At 37.7% G+C, this 15,814-nt stretch overlaps 1 protein-coding gene across 1 annotated transcript in view; it reads right to left on the reverse strand.

Moving 5' to 3' along the window:
- LOC144255071 (protocadherin-15-like) overlaps positions 1-15,814 on the reverse strand; it is a 452,955-nt gene that overhangs the window by 233,258 nt on the left and 203,883 nt on the right. The window contains 1 exon segment of the mRNA XM_077799103.1: positions 14,570-14,702. Within this exon segment, the coding sequence (XP_077655229.1) occupies positions 14,570-14,702 (133 nt within the window).

The following is a 15,814-nucleotide window of genomic DNA, read 5'->3' on the forward strand; positions in this document are numbered from 1 at the left end:
ATTACCTTAGCAATAATGAATGGGCATTCAGATCACAAAGGGAATAATTCTGGTAAATAAATGTATCTGAGAACCTGGTTACATTAGGGTCAAGAGATAATATTAGGAGGGAGAATCACCAACACTTCTCTAAAATACTATGAAGAATAAATTTAAGAAGATACCACATCGAAAAGAAGCACGAAATTGTGTAAGTGGCTGGGTGGGTTCATGAGATCAAGGAAGATTTTGCCATTGGTCTGCATTAATTGCAAGCTATCATAGCATATTTAAATGCATATGTAAATAAAAAAGAAATTCTTGTGAAGCAAAAGGAAAATGACACTTCTTGAGAAGTAGGCTTGAATAGACAACTGTAGACATGGATAGAATCCAGCAGAGTGTGATCAGGGTCAGCCCTAAGAACCCAGAATTACCCGATGCCACATTTTCCAATTTACCCTGGTCCTCACAAATTAGGTTGCCAGTCTGAGTGTTAATGTTGTCCAGTGTCATTCCACAAATTGGGTATTATAGATCATGATGAGATAAGAAATTACAGTCATGTTTAGAAACAGTGATTTGATAGTGATTTATTATCTGCTGACTCTGATAGCAAAAAAAGAGGTGCTTCATTTTTATATCTTTTTACCCATTTTCCTAGCAATTCAAATAAATGTATCCTTTATCAGAGAGGCTTTGAGAAGCACTGATCTAGTATGCAAATGAAGGGGACAATTTAAATTGGAAAACAATGCTGATTTTTAATTACAGAAGTAAAAGCAAAACACATACAAAACAGGTGCAGAAATTGAGAAATGTAGTGGTGTGAGCATGTAAAAGTATTTACTTAAGTGTGGGAAGAAAATACACAGAAGGAGAAATGCTAAATACAGGTTTTATCTTTTTCCCCCATTTTGAAAATTTTCAAAATGAATGTGAGAACTTGGCTTGCTTCTATACCTAATTTTCTAAGCCACCAGTCCTTTCTGGGTGAAAAATAAAATGATCTTCACCTACTTCCTGTGTGCCTCACCTACTTCTTCTTAAAGTATAAATCAGAAACAGAAATGAAGCCTAACTCAATTAAAAGCAATCATATAAGTCATAGCCAGAATCCCTTTTGTGCAAAGTTTAAATATTGTTTAACATCTTTATGTTTTACTCATAGAAAGAAGGATCAAGAACAAATTATTTGGACATAATTATTATTTTTTAATTTTTTTAAAGTTGGATACAATATCTTTACTTTGTTTACTATATTCATTTTTTATGTGGTGCTGAGGATTGAACCCAATGCCTCACACATGTGAGGCAAGCGCTGTATCACTGAGCTATAACCCCAGCCCCTGGACATAATTATTTAAATGGACCAAACCTAGGATTTGCTTTTCCTTTCCTAATCTCCCTGACACCTCATGCCTATAAGCACATTGTTGTCTATGGAAGATTTAGGTAGCACTAAATTATTCTTTGGGAAGAGGAAGATACATATATGAATAGAAAATATACCAAAATAGGTTTCCTCACTGTTGATGGCTTTATATGCCCAGAGATGAAAAAGTATCCTTAGATAATACACATGCCATAGTGTCAAGGGGATCAAAATTTTTGGAAACTTGAATTTACCTTAATATATGCTTTAAAGGTGAAATACAGATCATTATGAATGTGGTAAATTTTTTGCAAGAAGTGCATGCTTCTTATTTTGAGTTGCTCTCTCTAGCCCTCATCATCTTCCTCATATCTATCTATCCACCAATTCAGCTCACATACAAAATATAAATTGTTTACAGTTAGGTAACCAATGTCACTGTTCAATGTATTTGGCTGTGTCATGTACACACATGACATTATCCTTTAAAAAAGACAACATTCATGATAAAAGTACCATTTGAAATCTATTGCAAAGAAAGATGAAAAAATGAACTTTCCCACATGTAAGCTTGAAAAATAGAGTAAAATGCATGAAACTTCTATTCTATTTCTCTCACTTATCATAATCAGGAGGGTAATCTACTAAACAGGATAAATCCTACATAATGTAATTAAAAGGAAAATGGCCATTTTTTAGTACAACCTGCAATATTCAGCTATACAATACATTAAGAAAAACAGAATGCTCAAAGGAAAACTTTTTTGATTAGAGAAGAGCAAATCCCCAAATAAAGTATCCAAAGTGATCCTCGTAATATAAATGACATTGTAAATTCTGTAGTGCGAGGGCTGTGATTCATGTGCACTGTGCCTGCACCAGCTGCAAAACACTCATGAATCATAAACTCCTGTATCATCTTCAGGGCAAAAATTCATCCTATTTTATAACAAATATTCATAAAAAAGTGAAGAAAAATAAAGAGTTGAAAGAAACCCTAAAACTTCTATAACACTTCAAAGATGTTAGAAAAACAAATTAGCACCTAGGACAGGACCTGTGAATACAAAGGGGCACACTATAAGACAGTTTGCATTTAATTCAAACTTTTTGGAAAGGGATCAATTTTGTAGTGAGATCAAGGCAGCAGAAATTTTTCTTCAGAACCAAAAAATAATAATTCCTTGAGGCATATAGGTTAAATTACAACTTTTTGAAAATATTTAAAACATGAGATAAATAAATTAAGATGAAAAGAAAATGCATACTGCAAACTAACAAAATATTTTACACTTATACCAAGGCAATGCATGCTTATTCCCTCTGGTAACAAAGGGTGACAACATTCAACTTCTTGGTCTGTTTCTCACTGTTTTCTATTTTCTCCTGCTATTTGTCTCTGAGCCATTTTACCTGCAATTGCTGTTTCTAACAAGGAGAAACCAGAAAAAGGAAAAAGGATCAAACTGTCAGAGTCAGTCAGCTTACACATAGATGGAACCACAACCGTAAAGCAGTGGCTAAACTAATTTTTCTTCTGTCAACTGGACATCATCTGTATAATATTTTTCTTCACTGTGGTAAAGAATCATGAATCAAACAGAAGACACTAAAATCAAGGATGATTAAGCAGATGCTAGAAAGAAAAATAATGACTAGCTGTCTCAAAAGATCTACTCTAATATTGAAGGGATTGTCAGCTAGTCCAAGTAAAGCTTAAGGGACTAGGCAAACCTCAGTCATTAGGAAAGGCAGTTAGCACAGAGACAGTAGGATCAGACAGCTTGCTTTAAAATCCAACCTCTGCAACTGGCTTCTCTTTGACATTGGAAATGCTGCTTCATGCCTTTCCTGGAGTATTAATCCACTCTTTGATGCATATCCAAAGGATTTAAAATCATCATACAACAGTGACAGAGCCACATCAATGTCTGTAGCAGCACAATTTCCAATAGCTAAGCTATGGAGCCAACCTAGGTGCCTTTGAACAGATGAATGGATAAAGAAAATGTGTTATATGCACACAGCTGATTATTAGTGATAAAGAATGACTTTATGACATTTGTTGGTAAATGGATGAATCTGGAGACTGTATGATAATTGAAATAAGCTAATCCCCAAAGCCAAGGTCAAATGTTTTCTCTGGTATATGGAAGCTAACCCACAATAAGGGATTGCGAGAGGGGAAGTATAGAAGTTCATCAGATTAGACAAAGGGGAATGTGGAAAGGAAAGACAGTGGAATGAATCTGACATAACTTTCCTATGTTCATGTATGAATATACTTTAGTGAACCTTACCATCATGTTCATCCACAAGAAACTGATTTAAAAAACAGTATGGGCAAATAGCAAAAAGATTAATAGAGGGAAGAGAATAGAGGGTGGGGAAAGGGGAGGGGAAAGAGGATATTTGGGATTGAACTAGACCAAGATATATCCCATGCTTTTATAATTATGTCAAAATAGATTCTACTGTCATATATAACTGAAAAGAACCAATTAAAATAAAGTTAAGTACCAACTAAATGCTCAGTGTAGTTTCTAGGTAATAGTAGTTGTCAAACAAAATTAGATTTTGATATTGTCATTGATTTCTAGCCATGTGCATCTTTAGCTTCCAAAGTGTCATTTTGTTCTCTAATTACAAGTGATCATTCCTTTTCAGTGGAGGACTTAGAAATCATAAAGGAAATGAACTACTCTTTGGAATATATGTATTCACTCATATTCTTTAACATTTAAATAGCATACCCATTATTCAAAGTACCTAGCATTTTTGGCCCCACTTTTAAAATCTCAACCTTGTATGATAACAACAAAAAAGGTTACATTTTCCTCTTTGAAAATAAAAAAAACAATATTTTCCATTAATAAATCTCTTTTTTCACTTTTCATTTTAATCCCTATAAAGTTTACATATTATCTTATATAATATCTCCCCTGAACCAAAGACAATAACCTGCCTGTATTTCCTATGCTTTTAAAATTCAGACTTCTCTTACATATCAAGGGATGTTGGCTCCTACAATTTTTTAATAAAAATTTGCTAAATATGTAACCTTGGTAACTAATTTTGCTTTTGTTTTTAGATAGCTGATGTGAGACCCATATTCAACACAGTTTAATGATATCTTCATTCAATTTAATATAATACATTAATGCCAAGTTTCAAGCATTACAAGCTTTTATATTTTCTTCTGTTAGAGATGACCTTGTATTTTATATAAACATAATAGACATTTTTGTTATTAATTTTAAGTACTGCACAATGGTACAGTGAAGAGGTCATTAATTTTTTTCTATAAAACATTTGAGGTAAACATTTTGGGCTTTGAGCTATATACACGGAGTCTACATAGTATTCTTTAGTTTTTATTGTTTCATTTCATATTTTGTTTATGTAAATGTTTTTATTAAACTTCTAATATATAAAAAATAAATAAAATGCTTAGCTTTTCAACTACTTTGCCTGTGAACAGAGGTTGTCATTCTGTGCTATATTTCATCTGTTCTTTGTTTTAATTTTACATCAACCCTAATATAAGTAATATATTGTTTTAATGGCCTCTTAGATTCAGAAATAAACCTATCAGTAAATGTAAATAGAGAAGTAGCAGCAAAAAAAAAAAAAAAGTAAAAGCCACAAGAAGAACATTATACATCAAGGAATAATTGCCAGCTCTTATTTTCCTTCTACTCCCAATCCTGAAGGAACATATTGGGTACATAGAGTACGCTACTTTTACTCTCTGAGACCACTTGAGCTCACTCCTACCTGGTTTTTTAGGGAGTATTGTATTGAGAAAAGGGAATTTCTTGAGGAAAGAGCTGAGAATTTAATATTTCCATCAACTGTGCTTTATCTAGGTTATAATCTTTATCCTATTTTACAACCTGTAATAAAGGAAAAGAGTCAATTTTTGTTTGTGTTAAGTGCTTGTTTTTGAGATAACTGATATAAATCATATTATTTCTTTAGTATATTTTACCGTTATTTAAAATCATAAAATTAGCTGCTGGAAACAGATAAAATGCAATAGAAAATACTTTCCAAAAATGGGCTGAAGAATAAGATTTATTATTTTTCTACATTCTAACCATAAATAATAGCATGTAGTGGGCAGATTCATGATTTTGGAGTCAATGAAAAAACAAAACTAGGTAACAAACTTTGGTGTTTCTTAGTTTCTTCATGTTCTAGATAATAAAGATAAAATCTGTCTGCTTATTAAAGTCAGAGTTATGACAAAATGAAACAATGTATTATACATATATTAAAGGTCATAACTTTGTTTGTTAGCATGCTAATGTGGCCGGCTTTCGGTAATATATCACATCTTATAAGTGAAAACTTGGAAATAGAATAAAATAAATATGCTCAAGACATAAGTATGATAGAGAAAATAAAGCATTTGAACTAAGAAAACTTGTTGAAAACTCTGACTGATCAAATTCTACTAAATCAATTGAATTTTCTAAATTTATAATTTTGTTTGTTATTAGAATATTTTCCTAGATAGAAGAAGCTCCATCATACTGAAGGAAAATGAAAATAATTTAAAAAAAACAACTGGAATGAATATATGATAGATATGCACTGTAATAAATAAACATTTCAGTTATAAATCACTGAGATTTTGAGTTTGGGTGTATGTCAATAATAAAACCTAGGTCTCCTTAGGAAATAATAAGTAAAGAATTTAAGGTAAGGAACTTAGTGTCTGATTCAGTGTTAAGTACCACAATAAGGGGCTAGCTATTTATATTTTGAGGAGGATAATGACAACATGGAGAATTTTATGTTAAGAAAAGAGGATTATGCTAATGATGCTTGGATGGAGGGAAGAAAATGAAAACTATATGTAGAAGTAATTGGGAGGGAAACAATTGTTCTTGTTAGGAATGTAAGTGACATGTATTTGAATATAACACAAAATATTCCTTGGTAGAATTGCCTTATCTTTATTGTGATTAAAATAGATAAAAAAATCCAGAAGAGGAAGGAATCTGGTATCATTAACACATTTTATTGATTTAATATTTTAATAAATTAGGTCCATATCTGGAAAATTCCTTAAGCAACTCAAGAATGGATTTGTTGCATTGGCCAATTCCTGTGACATAAAAAAATGCCCACCATGGCAAAAGTCAAGCTAAGAGTTGAAAAGAGATGAACAAAACTATCTTCCATGGCTTTGGGGCTCTGGCACAACAATGTATCAGGTTACACTGTCTGTTCCAAATTATATATACTTGTGCTTATGAGCAATATTTGAAAATCTCTGGAAGAAAAAAAAAATCTTATCTAGCACTAGCCATGGTCAGTGTAAGGTCCTTGCTTAGCATCAGGACAGCCATCTTAAGTGTCATCTTTAAGTGACAGCTGCCATTTAAAAAAATAATAATTTTGCTTTCTTGGCCAATGGCTTTCTGAGAAAGGCTCATCATTCCCTTGTAAAAACCCAACCCTTCACTGCCCACATTAGGACATGCCCAAGGGCGTATCACCATTCCCTCATACCAATCTCACCCTTAACCATGCATTAGGACCCACCTGGATCTAATCCCTGAGCCTGCCCCATAAAAGTTCCAAACCCCAAGCCTGTTTTGCCTCTCTCTGTCTATGGAAAGATGGCCTTTATTTGTCATCTCTGATAAATAAACTCTGGTGTGTATCTCTGCCTGATCTCTGTCTTTCATTTCTTACTCACCTGTCTCCCCAGTTCCTGGCTTTCCTTTCATGGGTGCCAAAGCCCAGAATCGGGTTCCTTGGAGTTCCTGTTCCCCTCTTTGAGAGTCACTGAACATCCATGGGCCCTGATCTGAATTCTATCATGGGACCAGCCCTTCATTCTGCCAAATGCCCTTTCTGTACCCACCACTGGATATTCTAGGTAAGACCCCTGTCTCTGGTGGAGCTAAATGACCTATAAGTCCTGGGAAGTGACCATTGAATGTCTAGCACTCCCAGGGTTATTGTGTGGACAAAGGCACCCCCAGACACAGCTTTCACTGCTATGGCTGACCCCTACTGTCAACTGGGTCGATAGGTGATCTTTTATTTGGGTCTAGGTTTTGAAAAAAATCACAGAGGATGGTTGGGAGTTGTTCCAGGTGAGACCTCTTGGCCTTGGGTTAATCACCACAGCTTTTGCCCCTAGGTAGACCTGGCCAGGTGCCCAAGTGCCTCTATGGGCCCTGCCCCTGACACTTACCCAGCAGTGGTGATGACCCCCTAAGCATAACCATCTCCTGACTGGATGATATTGGAGACTGGAGGATGCCCCACCTCTAAACTCACCTCCTGCATCTCATCATGGGTGGCTCCTCATCCATGCCCTCCCACAGTCCTCTAGGCTGCCTCCTCATTAACCTAGGGTCTCTCTCTCTCACCCCAGACCTAAACCCCCCAAAACTTATTCATTTGTGCAATCAGACTCTGCCCTCAATATCCTTTGAACTCTAAATGGCCACTTCATGGCATTCTATATTCCAATATTATCAGGGATGTTTTCAACTATTGTGAGCATTGTGGAAAATGGAAAGAGATATATTATGTTCAGGCTTTCTCCTCTCTACATTCTAAGCCCTCTCTCTACAACTCTTGCTCTCCTGCACAAGTCCTTTTAGATCTCACCTCTTCTAGGCCTGCTTAGAAAGGGACATAAGATCCTACCCAGGACTCCTCCTCCTTCAACCCAACTGATGAGTCCCCACCATACCACAATTCTCTTTTTGATGAAGGCACCACAGCAACTGTTGCCTATGCCCCTCTATCCTTCTCTCCTCCTGCTACACGCTCATGAGCTGCTACTGCCCAACCCACATCTCTGTGTCCTCTAAGCAAGATGGCTGGGGTAGATGGTGTAATCTGGGTTCATGTGTCTTTCTCTTTATGAGATCTTTCACAGATAGAAAAGTGGCTTGGGTCCTATACTTCAAGCCCCACCATAAATATCAAAGAGTTTTAATATCTGACACAATCATATGGTTTGACCTTCCATGATGTCCATGTGATCCTGTCTAACACCCTCCTGCCCAAGGAGTACAGCCGAGTGTGGGAACAAGCTAGAAATTATGCTTATGAGATACATCAGAACTCCCTGCCCATCCGATTGGCACTGAAGCAGTTCCTGATCAGAATCCCAACTGGGATTATAAATCGCCTGGAGGAGTCACTAGTAGAAACCAATTCATTGCTTGCCTCATGGCAGGACTTAAAAAGGCAGCCCATAAGGCTATCAATTATGAAAAGCTCCAGGAAGTCATTTCAAGTTAAAAATGAAAACCCTTCAGCATTTTTAGATTACCTCACCAAGGCTTTATTGCAATATACTTATCTGGACCCTGAGATTCCAGATGGGAGACAACTACTAAAGACCTACTTTTTCTCCCAGAGTTTCCTGATATTAAGGCCAAACTAAGGTGCCTTGAGAGGGGGACCCTAATTCCCCAAGCTGAGGTTCTGGGAGTGGTCGTTAAGGTTGTATAATGGGAGAGACGAGAAGGCCCATAAGCAGAAATATCAGATGCTCGCTGAATCCATCTTTTTGGCCTCCACATCTGTCTCTGGTTCCACTGGCCCATGGAAGGATCCCTCAGAACCACCTGGACCCTGTTTTAAATGTGGTCACATGGGCTCATACATGTCCCAAGCCTCAAAAGCCTCCGGGCCCTTGTCCTAAATGCCATTAGGAAGCACACTGGACCATGGACTGATCCTGAGCCCATAGCGGCTCCCGGCAATCCATTCCTTCTGGTTCCCCTTTCCAACTCTCAGGACTGGCTGCAGAGGACTGAGGAAGCCCAAATCCCCATGACCTGGCCACTACCATCACACTGCCAGAACCCAGGGTAACTCTGCATCATTTAGGTAGGCCTGTCTCCTTCCTCCTAGATACCAAGGCTATATATTCAGTCCTCAAGGAGTTCTGGGGGCCTACTACCAACCCTTACAGACACCTAGCCTTGTTCGCACTTTTGGCTCTCTAGTTTTCACCCACTCCTTTCTGGTCATTCCTCAGCGCCTTGTTCCCTTTATGGGAAGGAACATCCTCACCAAGTTGGGAGCCATGTTTTCCTTCTCCCCTCATTGATGCTTCCACCCAGATTCTCCTGCTACTCCCATGATCTTCACCCTTACCTGAGGACCATCCCCTATTCCATCTGCCAGCACCTTCCCATTACCCCCTTCCAAGGTGGACCCTACTGTCTGGGATGTTTCTAGTCCTTCTATCACCTCACACCAGGAGCCCATTCATATTCGTCTCAAAACCTCCCTCCATTTTCTGGCCCAATCACAAGACTGCTCTCCCTCCTTGCTGCTGCTGTCCCTCTCTTTTGGCAGGAAGCCTGGTCAGGCTCCTGACGGTAAACCTGCTTCTTATCCACCTGTGTGTGTGATTAGTCCCGCGCCACTTTTCTTTCAGGGATGTCAGTGACTGGTTCACATTTTCCCATTAGCTTTGCTCTTCACTCTGGGATTAGCTCAGCTTTGGCATCCTGGTGTGAGGGCCCAGGACAATTACCACACACCTTCTTCCTTTCACCAAGTGATCTTCTTCCTCATTCACACTCTGGTCTCATTTGCGTAAGTGACTTTGCCCATCCCCTCAACTCCTCCTCATAAGTTTACTCCCTAGAGGCAGCAGTGAAAGTTAACTTAGATCTTGGGCCAGCACCAAGAGTTTTGCTTGACTTTACCATTTCTTCCCCTTGGAAAGTTCACTCTAGGGTTGGTTCTCAGCTCATCAGCAGAGCTCACAAAGGCTCTGGCCAGGCAACCAAGGCTCTCTACAGGAAAAGCCCGGGAATAGGGAAGTAGCAGGTGACTCCCTTCTCTGGGTCCCAGACTCTAGCTCACCACAGGGAGCTCCCAAATTCCATCTGACTCACCTCTCAGCTGCCTCCTCATCCACTTAGTCCCACTCGGTTTGGCTCCTGGTCTAAAGGCCCATTGACCAATTGAATATTCCAATATTTCTAACTTTTGTGAGCACTCAGGAAAATGGAAGAAAATCCCTTATGTTCAGGCTTTCTCTTTTCTTCATTCTAAGCCTTCTCTTTGCTCTTCTTGCTCCCCTGCCCAGCTTCTACATGCCACTCAAGTTCTGGATTCCTCCAGAGACCCTAGTTCTACACAAACAAGGGACCCAGAACTCCCTTACATTGCAAAGCACTGGCCAAGGCCACACTGAAGCAAACATTGAAATACAAAGGATAGATTCAGCAGGCTTCATAAGAGGTCTAAGGAAGAAAAGGAAAAAAAAAATATAGCAATTTAACTTTTCCCTTGGCTCCAACACAGAAGAATGACTGCCAAACTTTTTCTCTATGTATCCATGATCTCACAAGCCCATTTTACCTTTTATGTATCTGAAAAGCAGGAATTTGCTCTAGGGATCCTCAGACACATGCTGGGGCCGACCTTTGCCCCTGAGGCTTATCTATTGGTGGGTCTTGACCCTACTGTTTGGGAATAAGTTGGGGATAAGCCCTTTTCCTAAGAATATTCGCAGCAGCCTTTCATTAACAAGTCAAGGAAACTCACCTTTGGGCCCAACTCACCATCCTGGCTCCCCAGCACCTAAAGGAATTCCTCACCTACAAGAGCTTACATTCTTTACCCCACTGTCACCTTTTATATCTACAGGTTTCCCTGGTAGAAGACCCCAGTCTTAGTTTCCACACATGCTCACCTTTAAATCCTGCTTTTCTCTTCCTGCTCCTTAGGACCCTTCCACCTCTTCTCTTCTTACCCATTCATGCATTGAAACTCTGGAGGAGCTTCTTCCACATCCCTCCCACATACAGGAAGGCCCCTGGCTCCAGGCAACATACACATAGTTCACAGATGACTCCTCCTTCCTTCAGGAGAGAGTTGGTCAGGCAGAGTATGCTACAGTCTCTCTAACCTTGGTTGTGGAAGCAGCTCCCCTTCCCAATAATACTTTCAATCATCAGGCTGAACTTGTTGCCCTCATCAGAGCCTTGACTTTGGCAAAGGGAGTCTCCCTCAATGTCTACACTGTCTCTAAATATACTTTCCACCTACTTCTCTCCCACTCTAATATTTGGAAGGAGTACAGATTCCTTACCACCAAGGGAACTTCAATTACTAATGCCCTCTTTATCTCTGATCTCCTTCAGTCCTCAGAGCGTTCCACTGTCATTGGAACTGAAGGATGACAGCTAAGTAACCCCCTTCTCTAGTTGGCACTTCCTTTCCTGTCCTCTCTCTTTGTTCTAGGCATTTTGCTAATGCTTGCCCCCATGTCACTAGTTTTATTCATGACCAGATTCAAAGGCTCTCTAATCAAACAGTGAACCAGCTTCTGTTTCAGGACTTCCAACCCCTCACCAAAATTGGGTCATCCAGAGCCAGCATCACTAGCACCTCCTGGCCACCACCATTGCCTCAGTGACACCCTGAATCCCTAACAAGGGTCCAGACGCCATTCCTTTGTAGAAGGAAGAAGCTACGGAAGATTAATCTACACCCTGTCCCTTAAGGGGCTCAATAACAAACAAAACGGGGGGAAAGTAAAGTCCTTGCTTAGCATATAGATAGCCATCTTAAGTGACAGCTGCCATTTTAAGAAAAATTTTGCTTTCCAGGCCAAGAGTGTTTCTGAGAAAGGCTCACCACTCCCTCATACCAACCCAACCCTTCACTGCCCACATTAGGATTGCCTAGCTCTAATCCTTGAGCCTGCCCCATAAAAGTCCCAAACCCCAAGCCTGTTTTAACTCTCTCCGCCTATGGAGAGATGGCCTTTATTTGTCAGCTTTAACAAATAAACTCTCCTGTGTATCTCTGCCTAGTCTCCATCTTTCATTTCTTGCTCACCCCTCTCCCGGTTCCTCACTTTCCTTTCAGTCAGTATGAGAGGTCTGAGAGGCCAGAGGTTTGTTTAGTATTTTCCTGTATTGAATGCCATCAGTTCAGTAATCACCAACACAATATTAACACTGCAGCCTGCCAAACAACTTTTGGACAGAAGAAAAGGAAGGTTCTTAAAAATCAGGTGGGGAGAGAAACAGAGACCGTTATCTGAAAATAAATCACTTTGATCTCAGTCAAAACAAGATTATTTGGGAGCCAGTCCACTGCTGTCTTTCTGAACTGAGCAATGAGTCAGCAAATGTGGTACCACATGTGAGAAGCTGATGAGGGTAGATGGGGGAAAGGCAGTCAGAGAACCTCTAACACATCCCCTTATTGGAAGTCTTTGGAAGAGTAATTTGATGGAAGCTTTTCAAATTTTAGGTCACTCGTTTAAATTCAGTCTCAGTTGATCAGGAACAAAGGTGGGTGGTTGGTGGCCTATGAAAAATACCTTGATGGTGTCACCCTCATTCTTTCTAAAGTGACTGCCAGGGCAATTGGCACCCTTTTTTTTGCTTCCACCAGCAGCACAAAGTGTGAATTGAAATGTCATTGTAAGTATTTTTTCAGCCTTTGTGCCTAAGAAATCTGAGATATGAAAAGGCCAATTCCTTTTCATCTTTAACTCACAGCTAGCATTATTCTCCTATAATATGCTTCCTAGATCTTTCTGGGATTTATTGAATAAAACCTAGGCCACCTTATGAGAAAAATTATGGCTTACCTCATAGAAAGTTAAATTATATAAAGGAACATTGTTATAGAGGATTTAAAGATAAAACATGTAATTTCTGACAAGAAGCTTACAAATCGAAGATTTATTTTATTTTCCTTTTTGTTTCAATAAATGAATCCTCATGAATATAAAGAAACAAATTTTCATTATTTTATTACATTCATGTTTCTTAATATTAGGTTTTCCAATTCTATATCATTGTAATAATTTGACTAGCTGCTTTTTCTATCCTGAAGAAGTGGTATTTTTTTTCCTTTATGCAATTTCATTTCCCTTATGTTCTAATAGTAAGTAGACAATAAAATCAAACTCTTTCTAATCACCTGCAGAATAAAAACAAAATAAATTTTGAGGAGAGCTACAGAGAAGTACCTGGAAAAGCCAACCAAATTGTGACAGCCATGGGTAACCAGAAAGATATAATGGAAAGAGACCTGTTTTAGAAGTGTGGCAAATTCAGTTCACTGATCTTAAGCATCAATTATTTTTTATAAAGTTCACTTTCCACATCTGGAATATAGGCTGGTGTTTTGTTTTTTTTTTAATTTTCACATTATTTTCAATACTATGGAATAATTCTATAAAATTATTAATTAATCAGGATTGGAGTAAGAACATATCAGTATTCAAATGGATTTGTGCATGATGTAACTGTACTTATGTGACTTCCTAGACTGATGCTAGAACTTTTCTGCTTCTATTCGTATTAAAATCTCTCCTAATCTTAAGGGCCAGCTCCCTAAATTTTCATATTTAAAAATTCTTCTATTTCCATGTAACTCAAGGAAAAGATAAACTCTGTCCTCTGAATACCCATAGGTAAAACAATAGTCATGCTATGGTTCTATGATTGTTGTAGCAAGTGATAGTTATTGACACCATATGTAGCACAAACTGGAGCTGCATATTCAGTCAATGATACACCCTTAACTGGTCAAATGTGCTTTGGTCAGGAATATATAAATAGTAAAAACCAAGATATCATCTTGCACGTAACTCATATGCCCATGATTCTGAACTGGAAATAGAAACATCAGCTAAATATATACTTCTTATCTAAATGAATACACCAAGGCACATAATTATAAGACTAGCCTGCAACCATAGAATAGAATTTGCTTTAGAGTCAGAATGCCTATCATCAACCTTTGAGTCTAAGGTTATTTCCCTATACAACACAGTAGCAAAAATAAATCCAGCTGGGCAAGGGCACCCAAGACAGAAAATAATAGTCAGCTGCAAACTCTTTAGTTGCAAAGTATAAAATATTCAAGTGCATGTTTCCAGTCCCTTCATTTTCTCCTGTAATGATTACAGCTAATCCCTGCCAGCCAAACGTTAGTTCTTCATTGTGGCAATCAATAGAATAGATTAGCTGTGCAAACCCTACATCCATATTATGCTTGCTTTCCTTTCCAGATGGAATTTTCATTCTCTAGAATACAAGCAGGCATGCAACCCACCCTCTCAACCCCTAAAGAACAAATATAAACTCATTAGTCTCCAGCTTGTCACTTTAGAAAGTGTGTGTGTATATGTGTGTGTGTGTGTGTGTGTGTGTGTGTGTGTGTGTGTGATGTCAAACATACCTGTAGATTTAATAAAACAGCACCAATCCTCATGGCTTCACTGATTTCAAGGCTGTACATCAGCTGTGGAAAGCGGGGAGGGCTTTGATTATTTGGAGGAAGCACTTCAATGTACACTGTGCAGATGGAGTGCCTGCAGAAAATGAGAAGTGAACAAGATGTTTAAAAAGCTACATAGCATTTAAAGATAAACTGAACCTTTTATCATTTTTGGGGTTTTATAGGCCAAAAGCTTTTCAAACTTTATAGAAAATAGTAAAATCAGCTTGAAAGGATAGAAAAATAAAAGCTTCCTCTGGAACATTAACACTTCTACAAAATTATCTTACTAAAAAGGAAAGGAATTATTTCTGTATATTTTTAACTTAGGTAAAAGTACAAATTAAAAAGTAATAGCTATACAACAAAGCTAATAAATTAACATGGATGACTTTTGACTTTATTTTTTAATGCTTTTTTAATAGCAAAAAATATTCTATAAACATCTGGTAATAGGAGCTGTCCTTTGAGCTCTCTTCCTATTAAACCAGCAGAGGAAGTATTGATTAAAATACCACACAAAAGCAAATTATGGACTGTTTTGTTAGTTCTGTAGCTGACACGAGTGACTTAATGTAAGTATATGTAGAGTCAAGAACATAAATTAATTCTTACATAAATCAGTTGAAAACAAAACTAAATGGGTTTTAGTGTCTTTGTTTAAAGAGTATAATATGAAAAAACTAAAAGATGAGATTTAATTAATGCCTTTCTTGACCCATAATTTTCTTGAAGAATAAGAAAATACTTTGTTATTACAAACATAAAAGAAATAACACTGACAGAAATGTTTTTGACATCTTAAACTCTTTTTTTTCCATAATAAAAACTGAAGAAGCAAAGTTTATAAAGAAACACTGGCAAAAATATATAATTTATAAAATTTTATAAATTACAAAAAGGTCGTCCTCCATCTTGAAATACATATGCATCTTATGTAAACATACAAACATGGCCTGAAATGTATGCTTTAAACATTATTTTAACAAAATCATGATTTTTAGTTTAAAACATATTAATTATAGTTTCTGTTTGTGGCTAAAATGTTCTTGTTTTCTTAAAGTCTTTAATAAGTGTTTCAATTGAAAGACATGATCACCAAACACATTTTTCTCAGATTAAGTATGCCATCCTACTTTTTGAAAAGCTTTTCACTGAAACACAGATCATGAGCACTGAGATTTAGTTTTATATCTTGTCACTTTG

This window comes from Urocitellus parryii, chromosome 5 (genome assembly GCF_045843805.1).
Source record: "Urocitellus parryii isolate mUroPar1 chromosome 5, mUroPar1.hap1, whole genome shotgun sequence".
In the NCBI taxonomy this organism is placed as follows: Eukaryota; Metazoa; Chordata; class Mammalia; order Rodentia; family Sciuridae; genus Urocitellus; species Urocitellus parryii.